This window comes from Entelurus aequoreus, linkage group LG07, assembly GCF_033978785.1.
Source record: "Entelurus aequoreus isolate RoL-2023_Sb linkage group LG07, RoL_Eaeq_v1.1, whole genome shotgun sequence".
In the NCBI taxonomy this organism is placed as follows: Eukaryota; Metazoa; Chordata; class Actinopteri; order Syngnathiformes; family Syngnathidae; genus Entelurus; species Entelurus aequoreus.
Genome location: NC_084737.1, coordinates 460,263 through 480,279, shown reverse-complemented (window position 1 = coordinate 480,279; position 20,017 = coordinate 460,263). Strand labels below are relative to the sequence as shown.

The 20,017-nt window shown below is 31.4% G+C and overlaps 1 protein-coding gene across 1 annotated transcript in view; it reads left to right on the top strand.

The window, feature by feature from the left end:
- The window catches only part of LOC133653245 (plexin-A1-like), a 195,125-nt gene that overhangs the window by 58,166 nt on the left and 116,942 nt on the right, over positions 1-20,017 (top strand). Inside the window, exon 5 of the mRNA XM_062052325.1 lies at positions 11,937-12,051. Within this exon, the coding sequence (XP_061908309.1) occupies positions 11,937-12,051 (115 nt within the window). The remainder of the gene's footprint in view (positions 1-11,936; positions 12,052-20,017) is intronic.

Here is a 20,017-nt window from a genome sequence, read left to right as displayed (position 1 = left end):
ACCATAGTTCGCTCACAATAGACATTAAACACTTAGGTATTTTTTACATGTGAATAATATAAATACAGTATTATATTATATTATTATATATCCATTATACAGCATTATTCACATGTGAATAACATAAATACAGTCTATTATACAGCATTATTCACATGTGAAAAATATAAATACAGTCTGTTATACAGCATTATTCACATGTGAATAATATAAATACAGTATTATATTATATTGTTATATATCTATTATACAGCATTATTCACATGTGAATAACATAAATACAGTCTATTATACAGCATTATTCACATGTGAAAAATATAAATACAGTATTATATTATATTATTATATATCTATTATACAGCATTATTCACATGTGAATAAAAAAAATACAGTCTATTATACAGCATTATTCACATGTGAAAAATATAAATACAGTATGTTATACAGCATTATTCACATGTGAATAATATAAATACAGTCTGTTATACAGCATTATTCGCATGTGAATAATATAAATACAGTATGTTATACAGCTATATTCACATATGAATAATATAAATACATTATACATTTAATTAGACAACTTGTCTTTTAGTAGTAAGTAAACAAACAAAGGCTCCTAATTAGTCTGCTGACGTATGCAGTAACATATTGTCATTTATCTACCTATTATTTTGTACATGTTATAAAGAACAAGCTGCAAAAATGGATTATTAATCCACTTGTACATTTACTGTTAATATTTGATTATTTCCTGTTTTAACATGTTCTACCTACACTTCTGTTAAAATGTGTTATGATCCGTGGTCCGGATCATGTTTTGTTATGTTCTGTTAGTTTTGGACTCTCTTAATTCCTGTTTGTGCACTCTTGTTTTGTTTTTTTTGTCACCATGGGGATTAATTGGGTTCACCTGCCTCTGGTTAGTGGTCCCACGCTCAGCTGCTGTCAACCACTAATCGGAGAGCTATTTAGTCACCGTGCTCGCCACGCTCAGTCTGGCGTCATTGTTTGCTTCATGCTCCTGTTACTTTTCTGTTTGTGGTGCTGTTTTGACTTTTCAACATTAAATCATGTTCCTACCTGCAAGTCCTGTCCAGAGTCATCCGTTTGCATCACGGGAGAACGAACCTCACAGTAAGATGCAACCCCGCCGTGACAGAGTGTAATAATGACGTATTCTTCTTTTGTTTGATACTTTATATTAGTTTTGGATGATACCACAAATTTAGGTATCGATCCGATACTTTGAAAATCTGCTGATAACATTTCAAGTCATTTTTTTGTAAACAAACTGACGTACGAACTGTCAAGCAGAGCGTGTGACGTAAATATATGGTAACATTGTAAACATTGTCCGAATCAGGCCCAAAATCAAATCAATTGTTCCTTATCCTATTTCGGAGATATCCTGTAAGTGAAAATTGTGAAAATCTGCCAATATCTTGTTGAGTTATGTTGCTAACAAACCAACAAACAAATTGACGAAGCTTTTTACGTAAATGTAAGGTAAAATAGTAAAAATTATCCGCATCACGCCCAAAATCTAATCAATTGCTCCTTATCCCATTTTGGAAATTTCTTGAAAGTAAAAATTCAAAAAAGCTGCTGATAATTTAGTTATTTTTTACTAACAAACTGACGTACGAACTGACAAACGAACTATCAAACAAATGACAAACAAAATGTTGAAGCTTGTTACGTAAATGTAAGGTAACATTATCCGGATCAGGCCCGTAAACTAATCAATTGTTCCTTATTCCATTTCGGACATTTCCTGAAAGTGAAAATTGTGAAAATCTGCTAACTTTTTGAGTTATATTGCTAAAGAACTGACTTACAAACTGTTGTACGAACTGTCGAACAAATGACAAAAAAATATTGAAGCTTGTTACTTAAATGTAGGGTAACATAGTAGTATTATCCAGATCAGGCCCAAAATATAATCAATTGTTTCTTATCTCATTTCAGTGATATTCTGAAAGTGAAAATTGTGAAAATATGCAAAAATCTTTTTTAGTTATGTTGCTAACAAACCAACGAACAAACGGACAAAGCTTGTTACGTAAATGTAAAATAAAACAGTAAAAATTATCCGCATCATGCCAAAAATGTAATACATTTTTCCTTATCCCATTTTGGAAAATTCTTGAAAGTAAAAATTGTTAAAACCTGCTGATAATTTAATTATTTGTTACTAACGAACTGACATACGAACTGTCAAACAAGTGACAAACAAAATGTTGAAGCTTGTTACGTAAATGTAAGGTAACATAGTAACATTATCCGGATCAGGCCCGGAATCTAATCAATTGTTCCTTATCTCATTTTGGACATTTCCGGAAAGTAAACATTTTTAAAATCTGCTGATAATTTAGTTATTTGTTACTAGCGAACTGACATACGAACTGTCAAACAAATGACAAACAAAATGTTGAAGCTTGTTACGTAAATGTAAGGTAACATAGTAACATTATCCGGATCAGGCCCAAAATCTAATCAATTGTTCCTTATCTTATTTCGGACATTTCCTGAAAGTAAAAATTGTTAAATTCTGCTGATAATTTAGTTATTTCTTACTAACGAACTGACATACGAACTGTCAAACAAATGACAAACAAAATGTTGAAGCTTGTTACGTAAATGTAAGGTAACATAGTAACATTATCCGGATCAGGCCCGGAATCTAATCAATTGTTCCTTATCTCATTTTGGACATTTCCGGAAAGTAAACATTTTTAAAATCTGCTGATAATTTAGTTATTTGTTACTAGCGAACTGACATACGAACTGTCAAACAAATGACAAACAAAATGTTGAAGCTTGTTACGTAAATGTAAGGTAACATAGTAACATTATCCGGATCAGGCCCAAAATCTAATCAATTGTTCCTTATCTTATTTCGGACATTTCTTGAAAGTAAAAATTGTTAAATTCTGCTGATAATTTAGTTATTTCTTACTAACGAACTGACATACGAACTGTCAAACAAATGACAAACAAAATGTTGAAGATTGTTACGTAAATGTAAGGTAACATAGTAACATTATCCGGATCAGGCCCGAAATCTAATCAATTGTTCCTTATCTCATTTCGGACACTTCCTGAAAATGAAAATTGTGAAATCTACCAATAAATTTTTGAATTATATTGACAATAAACCGACGAACCAACTAGCAAATGAACGAACAAACAAACGACAAAACGAACTAAGCAACAAATCCATTCGATCGCATTAATTTCTAGCAGAGATATAAATAAAAACATGACGCCTCAGCCTCATTTTTTTTTTGTTGGTTTCAATGTCAACGCACTTTAGTTCTTAGCATCCCTAAATGACAAACAAGTGTAAAAAGAAGTTAAACACTGTCAACATTAAATTGGCAGTATGACAAGTGACCTGTCAGTATCCATACATGCTAGGGATGTCCGATAATGGCTTTTTGCTGATATCTGATATTCCGATATTGTCCAACTCTTTAATTACCGATACTGATATCAACCAATACCGATATCAACCAATATATACAGTCGTGGAATTAACACATTATTATGCCTAATTTGGACAACCAGGTATGGTGAAGATAAGGTCCTTTTTAAAAAAAAAAAATTAAATAAAATAAGATAAATGAATTAAAAAAATGTTCTTGAATAAAAAAGAAAGTAAAACAATATAAAAACAGTTACATAGAAACTAGTAATTAATGAAAATGAGTAAAATGAACTGTTAAAGGTTAGTGTTATTAGTGGAGCAGCAGCATGCACAATCATGTGTGCTTACGGACTGTATCCCTTGCAGACTGTATCGATATATATTGATATTTAATGTAGGAAGCAGAATATTAATAACAGAAAGAAACAACCCTTTTGTGTGAATTAGTGTAAATGTGGAGGGAGGTTTTTTGGGTTGGTGCACTAATTGTAAGTGTATCTTGTTTTTTATGTGGATTTAATTTTAAAAAAAACAACAACAAAAAAAACGAAACGATACCGATAATAAAAAAAACGATACCGATAATTTCCGATATTACATTTTAAAGCATTTATCGGCCGATAATATCGGCAGGCCGATATTATCTGACATCTACACGCTACTTTAATATTGCTCTTCAGTTTTACACTGTCAACTTTATGATCAGATTTTCCGGTATTAGTTCCACAGAAGCACCAAGTCAGTCCATAGCTCGCGATCCCTTTTCCAATAAACGTGACCCGTTTTAATTAAACTGGGCTTTGAGACGGATCATACTCGCTGCTTTTTGAACTCCAGCGTGACAAGATGCAATAATAAAACCTTCTAATGAGTGCAGGTCCCCTGCTGAGAAGCCCTTCTTCTATAGCTATAGAGACAGCGAACGCACCGTTTGGATCTTTTTATTGGACAGGTTTTGCTTTTTATTGACTAGAACTGCCAGCAGTACATTTATCCCAAACCATTGACAGCTCTCCGGTCCAGGTGTCCCGCAGGAACCCTGCTGTGTCAATGCTGGTGACACAAGCGTGCTTATTTACGTGTGTGTGTGTGTGTGTGTGTGTGTGTGTGTGTGTGTGTGTGTGTGTGTGTGTGTGTGTGTGTGTGTGTGTGTGTGTGTGTGTGTGTGTGTGTGTGTGTGTGTGTGTGTGTGTGTGTGCGTTCAGCTTGCATACTCTCCTCGCACTGTGCACACACAGGAAGGATCGATAAACCCGGAGGAGGTTAATACTGGGGACGACTCACAGGCTCCACTAACAAATGTTAGCATAACCTCAGCGCACCGACATGCTAATCCTGCAGCATCGATCCCGTATCTGAAGGTGCAGATCAGTCAGGACTCAAGAGCTTATCACTGACATCATCAACATCCTCACACATCCAAATCTACCCGGAACTTTTTGAGCTATGTTGCCAACTAACACCCGATTAAATGAGCCACAAACAGCAAAAAGGCACAAAATCACTGAGCAAAGTTAGTGTTCGTCTGCAGTGGCAAAACAGCTCAATCCGGATCAGCCCCAAAATCAAAAGACTTGTTCATTAAGCTGTTTTTGACACTTCCTGTAAGTTTGATCCAAATCTAACCGTAACTTTTTGAGTTAGTTGCCAACTAACACTCGATTACATGGGCCACAAACAGCAGAAAGTCACACAATAACTGAGCAAAGTTAGTGTCCGTCTGCAGTGGCAAAACAGCTCAATCCGGATCAGCCCCAAAATCAAAACACTTGTTCCTTAACCCGTTTTTGACACTTCCTGTAAGTTTCATCCAAATCTACCTGTAACTTTTTGAGTTATGTTGCCAACTAACACTCGATTACATGGGCCACAAACAGCAAAAAGGCACAAAATCATTGAGCAAAGTTTATTTTTTCAATTTCTCTTTTTTTTCCGTTATGTTTATTATTTATTATGTTTTATATTCATTTATTTTTTCAATTTGTCTTTTTTTCCCCGTTATATTATGTTTATTATTTATTATGTTTTATATTAATTTGTTTTTTCAATTTCTGTTTTTTTCCCCGTTATATTATGTTTATTATTTATTATTTATTATGTTTTATATTAATTTGTTTTTTCAATTTCTCTTTTTTTTTGTTATATTAGTTTATTATTTATTATTTATTATATTTTATATTCATTTCCATCCATCCATCCATTTTCTACTGCGTATTCCCTTCGGGTCGCGGGGGGCGCTGGAGCCTATGTTTTTTCAATTCCTCTTTTTTTTCCGTTATATTATGTTTATTATTTATTATTTATTATGTTTTATATTAATTTATTTTTTCAATTTATCTTCTTTTTTCGTTATATTATGTTTATTATTTATTATTTATTATGTTGTATATTCATTTATTTTTTCAATTTCTCTTCTTTTTTCGTTATATTATGTTTATTATTTATTATTTATTATGTTTTATATTCATTTGTTTTTTCAATGTCTCTTTTTTTTCCATTATATTATGTGTATTATTTATTATTTATTATGTTTTATATTCATTTATTTTTTCAATTTCTCTTCTTTTTTCGTTATATTATGAATAAATAAAATGGGCTGCTGTAGAAAGGTCACTTTTCTTCTGCATTTTTTTTTTCTTTAGTTCTACAATATTATGAGCTTCTGTTGGAAAAAAAATAAAATCTGTAGCTCCTGCATGAGTTCATAAATATGATTTAACGAAGCCTTTTTATGAATATGGACATTTACAGGGTGGGGAAAAAAATATGCGCCATCAAGCAGTTTACTGTCACTTTAGTGTCACCTTGGAACAGAAGTGTGTTAAAACACCGCCCAAAAAGAAGAGGAGATTATTTATTCCGTCGTCTTTTAGTGGTCGCCAAAACGATCGCGTGTTTTTGTCCGGTAATCAGTTTTTTTGTCAGTGTGTTGTAGATGTTTGCGTTGCTGGTTTTGGAGAAAGAGGAGAAATAAAACGAGCATTGTAGGGGAGAAAAAAGCTTATCTTGTGCTGCCAGCTTATTGCACTTAAAGCCTCCAAGAATGGAGGATAAGGAGGGAAGAGTACATTTCTCTGTGCTTCCTGGCTCATCCTCCACTCTGGTCTTAGTGGCTGACAGCCTGGATGAAGTCTTAAAGCACAAGACCGCGCTTACACTTGTCATTTCAATGTCACTGCTACTTACTGTACTCGTGCTGCTGTACATCCACACGTGCTTTTATTGTTGCAGCTCCTTCCTGAACTTTGTATCCTGGACTATTGGAAACTCATGTAAACATATTTTTTTGTTATGAGACAAAATATTTATTAGGATTGTATTGTTTATTTTGCACAAAAAATGTGCACATTGTTCACCCCCTGGGAGGTGAGGGGAGCAGTGGGCAGCAGCGGTGGCTGCGCCCGGGAATCATTTTTGGGGATTTAACCCCCAATTCCAACCCTTGATGCTGAGTGCCAAGCAGGGAGGTATATATATATATATATATATATATATATATATATATATATATATATATATATATATATATATATATATATATATATATATATATATATATATGTATATATATATATATATATATATATGTATATATATATATATATCTGTATTTATGTGTATATATATATATATATATATATATATATATATATATATATCTGTATTTATGTGTATATATATATCTGTATTTATGTATATATTAATATTTATATATATTTATATATATATATATATATATATATATATATATATATATATATAAATATTAATATATACATAAATACAGATATATATACACATAAATACAGATATATATATATATATATATATATATATATATATATATATATATATATATATATATATATATATATATATATATATATATATATATATATATCTGTATTTATGTGTATATATATCTGTATTTATGTATATATTAATATTTATATATATATATATATATATATATATATATATATATATAAATATATATATATATATATATATATATATATATATATATATATATATATATATATATATATATATATATATATATATATATTTATATATATATATATATATATTTATGTATATATATATATATTTATGTATGATGTATGCATATATATATAAATATTAATATATACATAAATACACATACATATTCATGTATATATGTATATATATATATATATTTATGTATATATATATGTATATATATATATATATATATATATATATATATATATATATATATATATACATGAATATGTATGTGTATAGATGTATATATTAATGTTTATGTGTATATATATATATATATATATATATATATATATATATATATATATATATTCATTACTCATTTTTAACTAATTTTAGTAAAAAAAAATCAAAATAGAATTTGCACAAAATCCTACCAATTTCTTGCAGTTGGCGTGTTTTAAAACACATTAACTCCCAATATTTGTTGTATTAATTACAGAAACTAATTTTTGCACAAAATTCCACAAAATCTTTAACTGCTTTTTTTACGATTTTATGATAAGTGTTCATTGTTGTCATGTCCGTGCTTTTTCGTTTGCACATTTTAGTACCAAACTGTTATGCATGGAACCATGTTTATTAATTCGTTTGTAACTAATTATTTTTGCACATAATTCTACAATTTATTTGTGAGAACTGCTTTTTTATGATTCCGTTGGTAGTCATTTTTACGCAGCCCCTAAAGGGACATGGGGGAATTTTTTTTTTAAATAATAAAAAAAAAAATAGAAAGTTTCTCGTGCGCACGAGATACATGTCTAAAAAAAAAAAAAAAAATAATAATAATTTTTTGTATTATTATTTTTAAAAACTTTATAAAAATTTTCTTGTGCGCACGAGATACATGTCTAATTAATAAACAGTAAAAAAAAAAATTTTTTTTTTTTGCACAACATCCTACTCAATTTCAGATAAGTGTTCATTGTTTTCATGTCCGTGCACATTTTAGTACCAAACTGTTATGAGATACATGTCTAATTAATAAACTGTAAAAAAAAATATTAAATTTTTTGCACAAATCCTACTTTTTCATTTGCACATTTTAGTACCAAACTGTAATGCATGGAACCATGTTTATTAATTCGATTGTAACTAATTATTTTTGCACATAATTCTACAATTTATTTGTGAGAACTGCTTTTTTATGATTCTGTTGGTAGTCATTTTTACGCAGCCCCTAAAGGGACATGGGGGAATTTTTTTTTTTCATAATAAAAAAAATAAAAAAAGAAATTTTCTCGTGCGCACGAGATACATGACTGAAAAAAAAAATTAATAATAATAATTTTTTGTATTATTTTTTTTAAAAAACATTATAAAAAGTTTCTTGTGCGCACGAGATATTTTCTCGTGTGCACGAGATACATGTCTAATTAATAAACAGTAAAAAAAACACTTTTTTTTTTTTTGCACAAAATCCTACTTAATTTTAGATAAGTGTTCATTGTTGTCATGTCCGTGCTTTTTTGTTTGCACATTTTAGTACCAAACTGTTATGCATGGAACCATGTTTATTAATTTGAATGTAACTAATTATTTTTGCACATAATTCTACAATTTATTTGTGAGAACTGCTTTTTTATGATTCTGTTGGTAGACATTTTTACGCAGCCCCTAAAGGGACATGGGGGAATTTTTTTTTTAAATAATAAAAAAAAAATAGAACGTTTCTCGTGCGCACGAGATACATGTCTAAAAAAAATAATAATAATAATAATAATGTTTTGTATTATTATTTTTAAAAACTTTATAAAAATTTTCTTGTGCGCACGAGATACATGTCTAATTAATAAACAGTAAAAAAAAAACTTTTTTTTTTTTGCACAAAATCCTACTTAATTTTAGATAAGTGTTCATTGTTGTCATGTCCGTGCTTTTTCGTTTGCACATTTTAGTACCAAACTGTTATGCATGGAACCATGTTTATTAATTTGATTTTAACTAATTATTTTTGCACATAATTCTACAATTTATTTGTGAGAACTGCTTTTTTATGATTCTGTTGGTAGTCATTTTTACGCAGCCCTTAAAGGGAAATGGGGGAATTTTAAAAAATAATAATAATAATTTTAAAATAGAAAGTTTCTCGTGGGCAGGAGATACATGTCTAAAAAAAAAAAAATTGATAATAATAATTTATTTTATTTTATTTTTTTATAACTTTATAAAAAGTTTCTCGTGCGCACGAGATACATGTCTAAATAATAAACTGTAAAAAAAAATATCAATTTTTTTGCACAAATCCTACTTTTTCATTTGCACATTTTAGTACCAAACTGTAATGCATGGAACCATGTTTATTAATTCGATTGTAACTAATTATTTTTGCACATAATTCTACAATTTATTTGTGAGAACTGCTTTTTTATGATTCCTTTGGTAGTCAGTTTTACGCAGCCCCTAAAGGGACATGGGGATTTTTTATTTTTAAATAATAAAAAAAAAATAGAAAGTTTCTCGTGCGCACGAGATACATGTCTAAAAAAAATAATAATAATAATAATAATTTTTTGTATTATTATTTTTAAAAACGTTATAAAAATTTTCTTGTGCGCACGAGATACATGTCTAATTAATAAACAGTAAAAAAAAAAACTTTTTTTTTTTTTGCAAAAAATCCTACTTAATTTTAGATAAGTGTTCATTGTTGTCATGTCCGTGCTTTTTCGTGTGCACATTTTAGTACCAAACTGTAATGCATGGAACCATGTTTATTAATTTGATTGTAACTAATTATTTTTGCACATAATTCTACAATTTATTTGTGAGAACTGCTTTTTTATGATTCTGTTGGTAGTCATTTTTACGCAGCCCCTAAAGGGAAATGGGGGAATTTAAAAAAAAAATAAAACATTTAAAAATAGAAAGTTTCTCGTGTCTAAAAAAAAAAAAAAAGATAATAATTTATTTTATTTTATTTTTTTATAACTTTATAAAAAGTTTCTCGTGCGCACGAGATACATGTCTAATTAATAAACTGTAAAAAAAAATATTTAATTTTTTGCACAAATCCTACTTTTTCATTTGCACATTTTAGTACCAAACTGTAATGCATGGAACCATGTTTATTAATTCGATTGTAACTAATTATTTTTGCACATAATTCTACAATTTATTTGTGAGAACTGCTTTTTTATGATTCTGTTGGTAGTCATTTTTACGCAGCCCCTAAAGGGAAATGGGGGAATTTAAAAAAATAAAAATAAAAATTTAAAATAGAAAGTTTCTCGTGGGCAGGAGATACATGTCTAAAAAAAAAAAAAAAATGATAATAATAATTTGTTTTATTTTATTTTTTTATAACTTTATAAAAAGGTTCTCGTGCGCACGAGATACATGTCTAATTAATAAACTGTAAAAAAAAATATTAATTTTTTTGCACAAATCCTACTTTTTCATTTGCACATTTTAGTACCAAACTGTAATGCATGGAACCATGTTTATTAATTCAAAATCCAAGGTTTCTCATAGTCATTCACCGACGTCCCACTGGGGTGAGTTTTTCCTTGCCCGTATGTGGGCTCTGTACCGAGGATGTCGTTGTGGCTTGTACAGCCCTTTGAGACACTTGTGATTTAGGGCTATATAAATAAACATTGATTGATTGATTGATTGAATTGTAACTAATTATTTTTGTACATAATTCTACAATTTATTTGTGAGAACTGCTTTTTTATGATTCTGTTGGTAGTCATTTTTACGCAGCCCCTAAAGGGACATGGGGGAATTTTTTTTTTCATAATAAAAATAAAAAAAATAGAAATTTTCTCGTGCGCACGAGATATATGTCTAAAAAAAATAATTAATAATAATCATTTTTTGTATTATTTTAAAAAAAAAAACGTTTTAAAAAGTTTCTTGTGCGCACGAGATAGTTTCTCGTGCGCACGAGATACATGTCTAATTAATAAACAGTAAAAAAACACTTTTTTTTTTTTGCACAAAATCCTACTCAAATTTAGATAAGTGTTCATTGTTGTCATGTCCGTGCTTTTTCATTTGCACATTTTAGTACCAAACTGTTATGCATGGAACCATGTTTATTAATTTGATTGTAACTAATTATTTTTGCACATAATTCTACAAAATGTGTGTGAGAACAGCTTTTTTTAATGATTGTGTTTGTAGTCACGTTAGTAAAAAAAAAAAAAATTATTATTTTTTTTTTTTTTTTTGCACAAAATCCTACTTAATTTTAGATAAGTGTTCATTGTTGCCATGTCCGTGCACATTTTAGTACCAAACTGTTATGCATGCAACCATGTTTCCCACCTGGTGGAACAACAACTGTACAACAATAAACTTTAATTTATTTATTTTTATTTTTTTATTTTTACCGCACATTGAGAAATCCAACTGTATTGCCAGTAATATAAAACAACATTGCTTTGTTTAAAATGTGTCATCCATCTTCCATATTGTTGTAACCCCACTCTTGTACCCGCTGCAGGTGTCTGTCTTGCGTGGACGGCAAGTTCCCGTGTCACTGGTGCAAATATCGCCACATGTGCACGCAGGACGCCAGCGACTGCTCCTTTCAGGAGGGACGTGTCAACACCTCACAGGTAAGGAGACCTGTTTATGTGTTTAAAGTACACTCACAGTCAACTAAGTACACACCTTCTCATGCCAACAAGTATTGTGGTGAGTGCACTATATGTGTCCCAAATGGTAGATTGAATTGAACTAAGGTCAAGACCAGGGCCGGCCCGTGGCATAGGCCGTATAGGCAAATGCTAAGGGCGCCGTCCATCAGGGGGCGCCACGCCAGTGCCACAAATGTTGGAGAAAAAAAAAAAAAAAATTATTTCTAAATACATAAAATAATCCCACGTTAATTAAAATGCAAAGTAAAGCCTATTTAATAGAAATATTATTTGTTACAACATTACGCCCCCCCTCCCCCCGGCACGGTGCGCCCCCTCCCTTCCCGTACCATGACTCTTTTTGGACGTCACCACATCAAAAAATCAACACGATGTCAAAACGGCCAAAACTGTCAGGTGCCCAGGGAAGAAAAAATAGTAAAGAAGTGGAGGAGAAACGAGAAAAAGACAGAGGTATTATTTGTCTGTTACAGAATGTGATAGTAACCTGGCTTTTTAGCATTAAGCTAATGGTACATGATTCGGCAATTCCTAATCAATAAATAGCTAGTTCAGTTTTAACGTCGGGTTAATATTGTGGAGGGGGCTAAATTGTTATGGAAAATAATAATGTAACGTTAGGTAATTACAGTACTCCCTGGTGTACAGTAATTTGTAAGTCATTCTAGTTAATGCAATATTAAAAAGCACAAATAGAGAACTCTGTAGGATCCCCTTTTTTTGTTATATAATAGTTGTTAAAGTCATACTGGTTTGATATCTTGTTTTGTGCAATGCCTTATTTATATTGTATTTTTAATTTATTTTATGCAACTTGTTGACACGTTTTATTTTGTGTTTATGTATGTAAAAAATATTGTATTTCATATATTCATTTTTTATTTTTTGTATTAATTTATTTATCCATATTTTTTTAAATCTTGTTAACTATTCTGATTGTTAATTTGCTTTCTTTAAGTAACAAAAAAGGTCAAAGACAAAGCTATTCGGTTTCTTGTGAGTATATACACTTCACTGCCGATGTGGGGGGGGGCGCCACCTAAAATTTTGCCTAGGGCGCCAGTTTGGTTAGGGCCGGGCCTGGTCAAGACTACAATAACACTCATTATTTTGCACTTTGGTGGCAGAGGAAGAATGCTTTGGTTTCAGTAGCATTTCAGGTTGTCAGGTTTAAGCACCGAACTATCTATTAAACGGAACAAGAAGCAAGGAATCGGGCAGGGACAGAGTTCAATTTTGCTCATGAGGAGAATGCATGGAGCTGCACACCCAGTTACAGTCTCACCCTACGCTCTGAGGAACAGCCCACACGCTCCTCTATTGATTCAGTTTAGGAGTTCCCTAGTTACATGGCTGAGGCTGCTTCTTAAAGGGAGGAGTCACACTTTATGCAAGCATCTCAGTACAAACAATACGTGATTATTCAGAACGGAAATGTGCCTTGTGATTTCGCCCTGTCTCTGCTTTGTCTGCCTGCTGTTATGCCTTATCTTCGTTGAGGTGCCGGTTCGTCCTTGGCTTGTTAGCAGGCTAAAAGACAGAAACATCTGCGGCGAGGCAACTCCTAACTTGCAGTGGAAGATAACAAAGTTGTGTGCATTTGCACGAAAATAAAAGTACAGCTTGAGCACAATAGATAAGAACTGGAGCAACGGCCTTTAAGCATAAGAGTTGTGGGATAACTTATATATAATTATTCTAACACAGGTCTACAAAGACGACCAATAAAGTCACAATTTTGGTTTAAGACATTTTTAGAAGTGAAACGATGGGTAAAGAAACGGGTACAAAAAGGACACAGATCCTTGGTCTTGGAGGTTTTAGTCATTGATGTATTTTCTACTGACCTCCACATGCAAAGAACATGTTTAGGTATTGGAAAAATGACTGTGATTGTTGACAATCAACTGGAAAAGTTGTGCTTAAGTTCCTACGGAATGATCTGGACTTTGTGTCACGTGATTTTCAGGAAAACTTTTCTTACAAAATCCCACTAAATTCTGATGAAAAGTTAAAAAACATTTTTGTAAACTTTTTGGCCAAAAAAATCCTAATTTTTTTTGTATTTTTTTGTAAGACCAAAATATTTTCATGAGTTATGTTTTTATTATTACTTATTTATTATTCTATATATTTTTTTGTTATCTAACAAATGATTAAATTGTTCATAATAGGCAACTTTTAATCATACATTCACTTTTTTATTAATAATTTTCATAAAAATGTATATTTTTGTAAAATTCAACTACATTCTCATGTGGAGTGTTTAGGGTTATCAAAAATATTTAACGAAATTTAGGAATAAATGTTTATTAAATTAAATGTTTTAGTTATCACACATGCTTTTCTTTTTATTTTTTAATTTCTTTTTATAAATAATTGTAATATTCTTGCACTAAATGCGCCAAAATCCACAAAAGCAACCATTGGATATCAAACAATATTTTGGTAATTGTTGTTTTTTGTTGTTTTATTTTTTATCAGTGATTTTCTATTATCACACACCAGCCCAAAGGGGGCTATGTGTTGACCTTTTTTGCATATTTTTTAAAATTACCATACTTATCACAAATTACCTTGCTTCAATGTCTATTTTTGTATTTACATTTTTTTTTTTTTTGCACAACATGCTATTAGATTTTCTACAGCAGCCCTTAATTACAGATTTCTACATTATATTCATTTTAGTTTTATTTTTGATATTAAATATTTGTTTTTATGTATGAATGAAACTGAATTCTCATAAGCAACTCTTAATTACACATTACCTTATTGCACAGGTGTCAAACCCAAGGCCCGAGGGCCAGATGTGGCCCGCCACTTCATTTTATTTGGCCCTCAAAAGCCTGGAAATAATACGTATCAATAAAGTACTGTAACTTTTCTTACTAAATGTATTATTTGTTTCTATTATGGCACAAAAAAAATTCATGTACACCATGCAATGGCAAATTTTGTTAACTTAAATATTGTCTAATATATTATCAAACATTCAAACCACTTTTTAAATAGAAATAAATACTAATAATAATGATTTCAGAGCCAAATATCCATCAAATTGTAGCAAAATTACCAATTTCATGGTAAAATTGTGAAATTTAGTGTGGTTTTTACAGCATTTTTCTCTAAATTAAAAAAAACTGTATTCTTTTTTTTACTGTAATAAACTGATGTGCCATTTTGGCATTTACAGTAATACACCGAAAAATGTAGTTGTTGACTTGCGGTAAAAAAAATACAAACATTTAAAAAAAGCTGGCAGCTCAAGTGCCAAAATTTTACTGTAGAAATGTTTTTTTTATTTACAGTAAAAAAAAACAAATGTCAATTTTACCCTAAAATTCTGGCAACTTAGCTGCCTTTTTTTAACCATAAAAACAGCAGTACTGTTTTTCCATTTACAGTAATATACACTACATTTTGAGGTGAAATTATTTCAACTTTCCAATTTTTTTTTACCTTTAAAAAAATAAATCTACTAATAAAATGCATTAAAAAAATGGTGTAACAATAGTATTCACTGTTAGAATCGGCCCTCTGGGGCCAAACATAACTGTGACTAAAAATGACTGACACCTCGGCCTTATTGTATTTCTAATTTTGGTTACATATTTGGATTGTTTGTTTGTAAAAAAAAAAAAAAAAAAAAAAATCTGGCAGCTCAGGTGCCAAAATTTTACTGTAAAAATGTGTATTTTTATTTTTATTTACAGTAAAAAAAATAATTCTATTTTACTGTTAAATTCTGGCAACTTAGCTGCCTTTTTTTACCATGAAAACAGCAGTACTGTTTTTCCATCTACAGTAAAATACACTACATTTTTAGGTGAAATTATTGCAACTTACCATATTTTTTTTTACATTTTAGTTTTAAAAAATCTACTAATAAAATGCTTTTAAAAAATGGTGGAAAAATAGTATTCACTGTTAGAAGCGGCCCTCTGGGGCCAAACATAACTGTGACTAAAAATGACTGACACCTCTGCCTTATTGTATTTCTAATTTTGGTTACATATTTGGATTGTTTGAAAAAAAAAAAAAAAAAAAAAAAAAGCTGGCAGCTCACGTGCCAAAATGTTATTTTAAAAACGCTTTTTTAAAATTGTATTTACAGTAAAAAAAAAATTTAAAAACGCCAATTTTACCGTAAAATTCTGGCAACTTAGCTGCCTTTTTTTTAACCATAAAAAACAGCAGTACTGTTGTTTCCATTTACAGTAATATACACTACATTTTGAGGTGAAATTATTGCAACTTACCATATTTTTTTTACATTTTAGTTTAAAAAAATCTACTAATAAAATTATTTTAAAAAATGGTGTAAAAATGGTATTCACTGTTACAAGCGGCCCTCTGGGGCCAAACACAACTGTGACTAAAAATTACTTTGACACCTATTTGAATTTAAAAAAAATAAATAAAAATAATAATAGCTGGCAGTTCAGATGCCAAAATGTTACTGTAAAAATAATTATTTGTTTTATTTACAGTACAAAAAAAGAAGTCAATTTTACCCTAAAATTATCGCAACTTAGCTGCCGTTTTGTATTCATAAAAACAGCAGTACTGTTTTTTCCATTTACAATAAAATACACTTCATTTTGAGGTGAAATTATTGCACCTTACCATTTTTTTTTTTCATTTTAGTTTGAAAAAAAATCTACTAATAAAATGCATTAAAAAATGGTATAAATTAAACAATTAAACAATAGTATTTACTGTCAGAAGCGGCCCTCTGGGGCCAAACATAACTGTGACTAAAAATGACTTTGACACCTCTGCTTAATTGTATTTCTAATTCTGGTTACATATTTGGATTGTTTGAAAAAAAATACAAGAAAAAAATAAATGCTATTAAATTGTCATTATAAGCACATTAGCCTCCTATTTTCAATCTTTATTTTTTATTTTATTTTAATTTTTTTAGAAAATGCTAATAAAAAAAAATCTCATTAAAAGCAATTCTTAGATGTCAGACAACAGCCTCCTTTTACATGTATAATTTGCATAATAATGTGTTTTTTTGTACCAAATTATCATAAGCAATTTTTAAGCATGACACATTAGCCTCCTTTTATTTCCAATTTGCATTTTTTGTACTTTTTGCATAACACCAAAATGTTACAACTTTTGGTATTATGCAAATCTTCGTTATCATTAGTGTTGGATAAATGACACCTCAGGGATCGTGTGGCACACTCACTCGCTGTATTGACACAGCACTGATACCGTCTTAGGCAGGCCCGGCCCTAACCAATCTGGCGCCCTAGGCAAGATTTTAGGTGGCGCCCACCCACATCGGCAGTGAAGTGTATATACTCACAAGAAACCGAATAGCTTTGTCTATTACCTTTTTTTTAACTTAAAGAAAGCAAATTAACAATCAGAATAGTTAACAAAATTAAAAAAAATATGGATGAATAAATGAATACAAAAAATGAATATTTGAAATACAATATTTTTTACATAAACACAAAATAAAACATGTCAACAAGTTGCATAAAATAAATTAGAAATACAATATAAATAAGGCACTGCACAAAACAAGATATCAAACCAGTATGACTTTAACAACTATATTACAAAAAAAGGGGATCCTACAGAGTTCTCTATTTGTGCTTTTTAATATTGCTTTAACTAGAATGACTTACAAATGACTGTACACCAGGGAGTACTGTAATTACCTAACGTTACATTATTATTTTCCATAACAATTTAGCCCCCTCCACAATATTAACCCGACGTTAAAACAGAACTAGCTATTTATTGATTAGCAATTGCCGAATCATGTAACATTAGCTTAATGCTAAAAAGCCAGGTTACTATCACATTCTGTAACAGACAAATAATTTCATGTAGGCTAACGTTACCTACCTGCTACCTCTGTCTTTTTCTCGTTTCTCGTTTCTCCTCTTCTTTTCTCTTTTTTCTTCCCTGGGCACCTGACAGTTTTGGCCGTTTTGACATCTTGTGTTGATTTTTTGATGTGGTAAGAGTCATGATACGGGAAGGGAGGGGGCGCACCGTGCGGGGGTATGGGGGCGTAATGTTGTAACAAGTAATATTTCTATTAAATAGGCTTTACTTTGCATTTTAATTAACGTGGGATTATTTTTTGTATTTAGAAATAATAGTACCAACTTTTTTTCTTTTTTTTTGTCCAATATTTGTGGCACTGGCGTGGCGCCCCCTAATGGACGGCGCCCTTAGCATTTGCCTATACGGCCTATGCCACGGGCCGGCCCTGGTCTTAGGCTTTCATAATGGTCTTAATTTAGCAGCAGCTGTCACTTATGAGCCAAATTGCTACTTGATGGTTTCATCCCACACAACAAAACAAAATATTTGTGTACAAAATCCTTGTAACATCCAGTAATAAGCATGACGCTGTGCTAGACTGCTGTCTTTGCCTGCAGAAATGTGACACTTATTAGTGCCAGGAGAAGTTTCCCCACACGTCATTAGCAGTCACTCGCCGGCGTGATTGAAGTCACACCACGCTGCTCGTCATCCCAAAGGCACGTGACCGCCTTCCTCACATCCTGTTTGATTAAAAACAACGCCATATAGAGCAACTTTGCACTGCGGGGTCTCCGCGGATGCGCCGGGCCCCTTCGAATAAATCCAATTCTTCCTCCCGTCTCTTCCTGGATCTGTAAATATATATAAATCGGCGGTGTTGTGACAGCCGATAAAGAGCGAGGCGCATGAGAGGCGACCAGGCAGAAAATTGCTAGTTGGAGGAAGACTTGGGCAGGCCATCAACACAAATGTGCATAAACACAAACAGCCAGAGAAACAAACACCAGCAGGACAAACAAATTGTCTTTGCTCCAGTGAATCCTACATTTAGCGGGTGGATCCGAGTGGGCCTGCGGCTTCTTTCAAATGACTCCTCTTCCCGGATATTAGAGGAAAATTATACTGTATATTTAAAACACACAAACAAACAAACACATACAATCATAAGGAAGTAGGAATTTTTTTTTTTTTTTAGTTGAAAAACACGTTAAGCTGTATTTCTTTGTTTTTATTACTGACAGCTGAAGTTGGCTGGCATTTATAGACAGAGAATTATTATTATTTTATGAATCTATTTCTGTATGATCTAATGAAGAATTTAGCACAGTGGTTCTTAAAGGCCTACTGAAATGAATTTGTATTTATTCAAACGGGGATAGCAGGTCCATTCTATGTGTCATACTTGATCATTTTGCGATATTGCCATATTTTTGCTGAAAGGATTTAGTAGAGAACATCGACAATAAAGTTTTGGTCGCTGATAAAAAAAAAGCCTTGCCTGTACCGGAAGTAGCGTGACGTCACCGGTTGAAAGGCTCCTCACATTTCCCCATTGTTTACACCAGAAGCGAGAGAGATTCGGACCGAGAAAGCGACGATTACCCCATTAATTTGAGCGAGGATGAAAGATTTGTGGATGAGGAAAGTGAGAGTGAAGGACTAGCGTGCAGTGCACGACGTATATTGGTATATGTGGGCTCTGTACCGAGGATGTCGTTGTGGCTTGTACAGCCCTTTGAGACACTTGTGATTTAGGGCTATATAAATAAACATTGATTGATTGATTGATTGATATTTTTTCACTCTGACCGTAACTTAGCTGGTTCATTGGATTCCACACTCTCCTTTTTCTATTGTGGATCACGGATTTGTATTTTAAACCACCTCGGATACTATATCCTCTTGAAAATGAGAGTCGAGAACGCGAAATAGACATTCACAGTGACTTTTATCTCCATCGGCGAAGCTCTTTAGCTACTGAGCTAACGTGATAGCATCGGGCTCAAATGCAGATAGAAACAAAATAAATACATCCCTGACTGGAATGATAGACAGAAAATCAACAATACTATTAAACCATGGATATGTAACTACACAGTTAATAATTTCCAGCTTGGCGAAG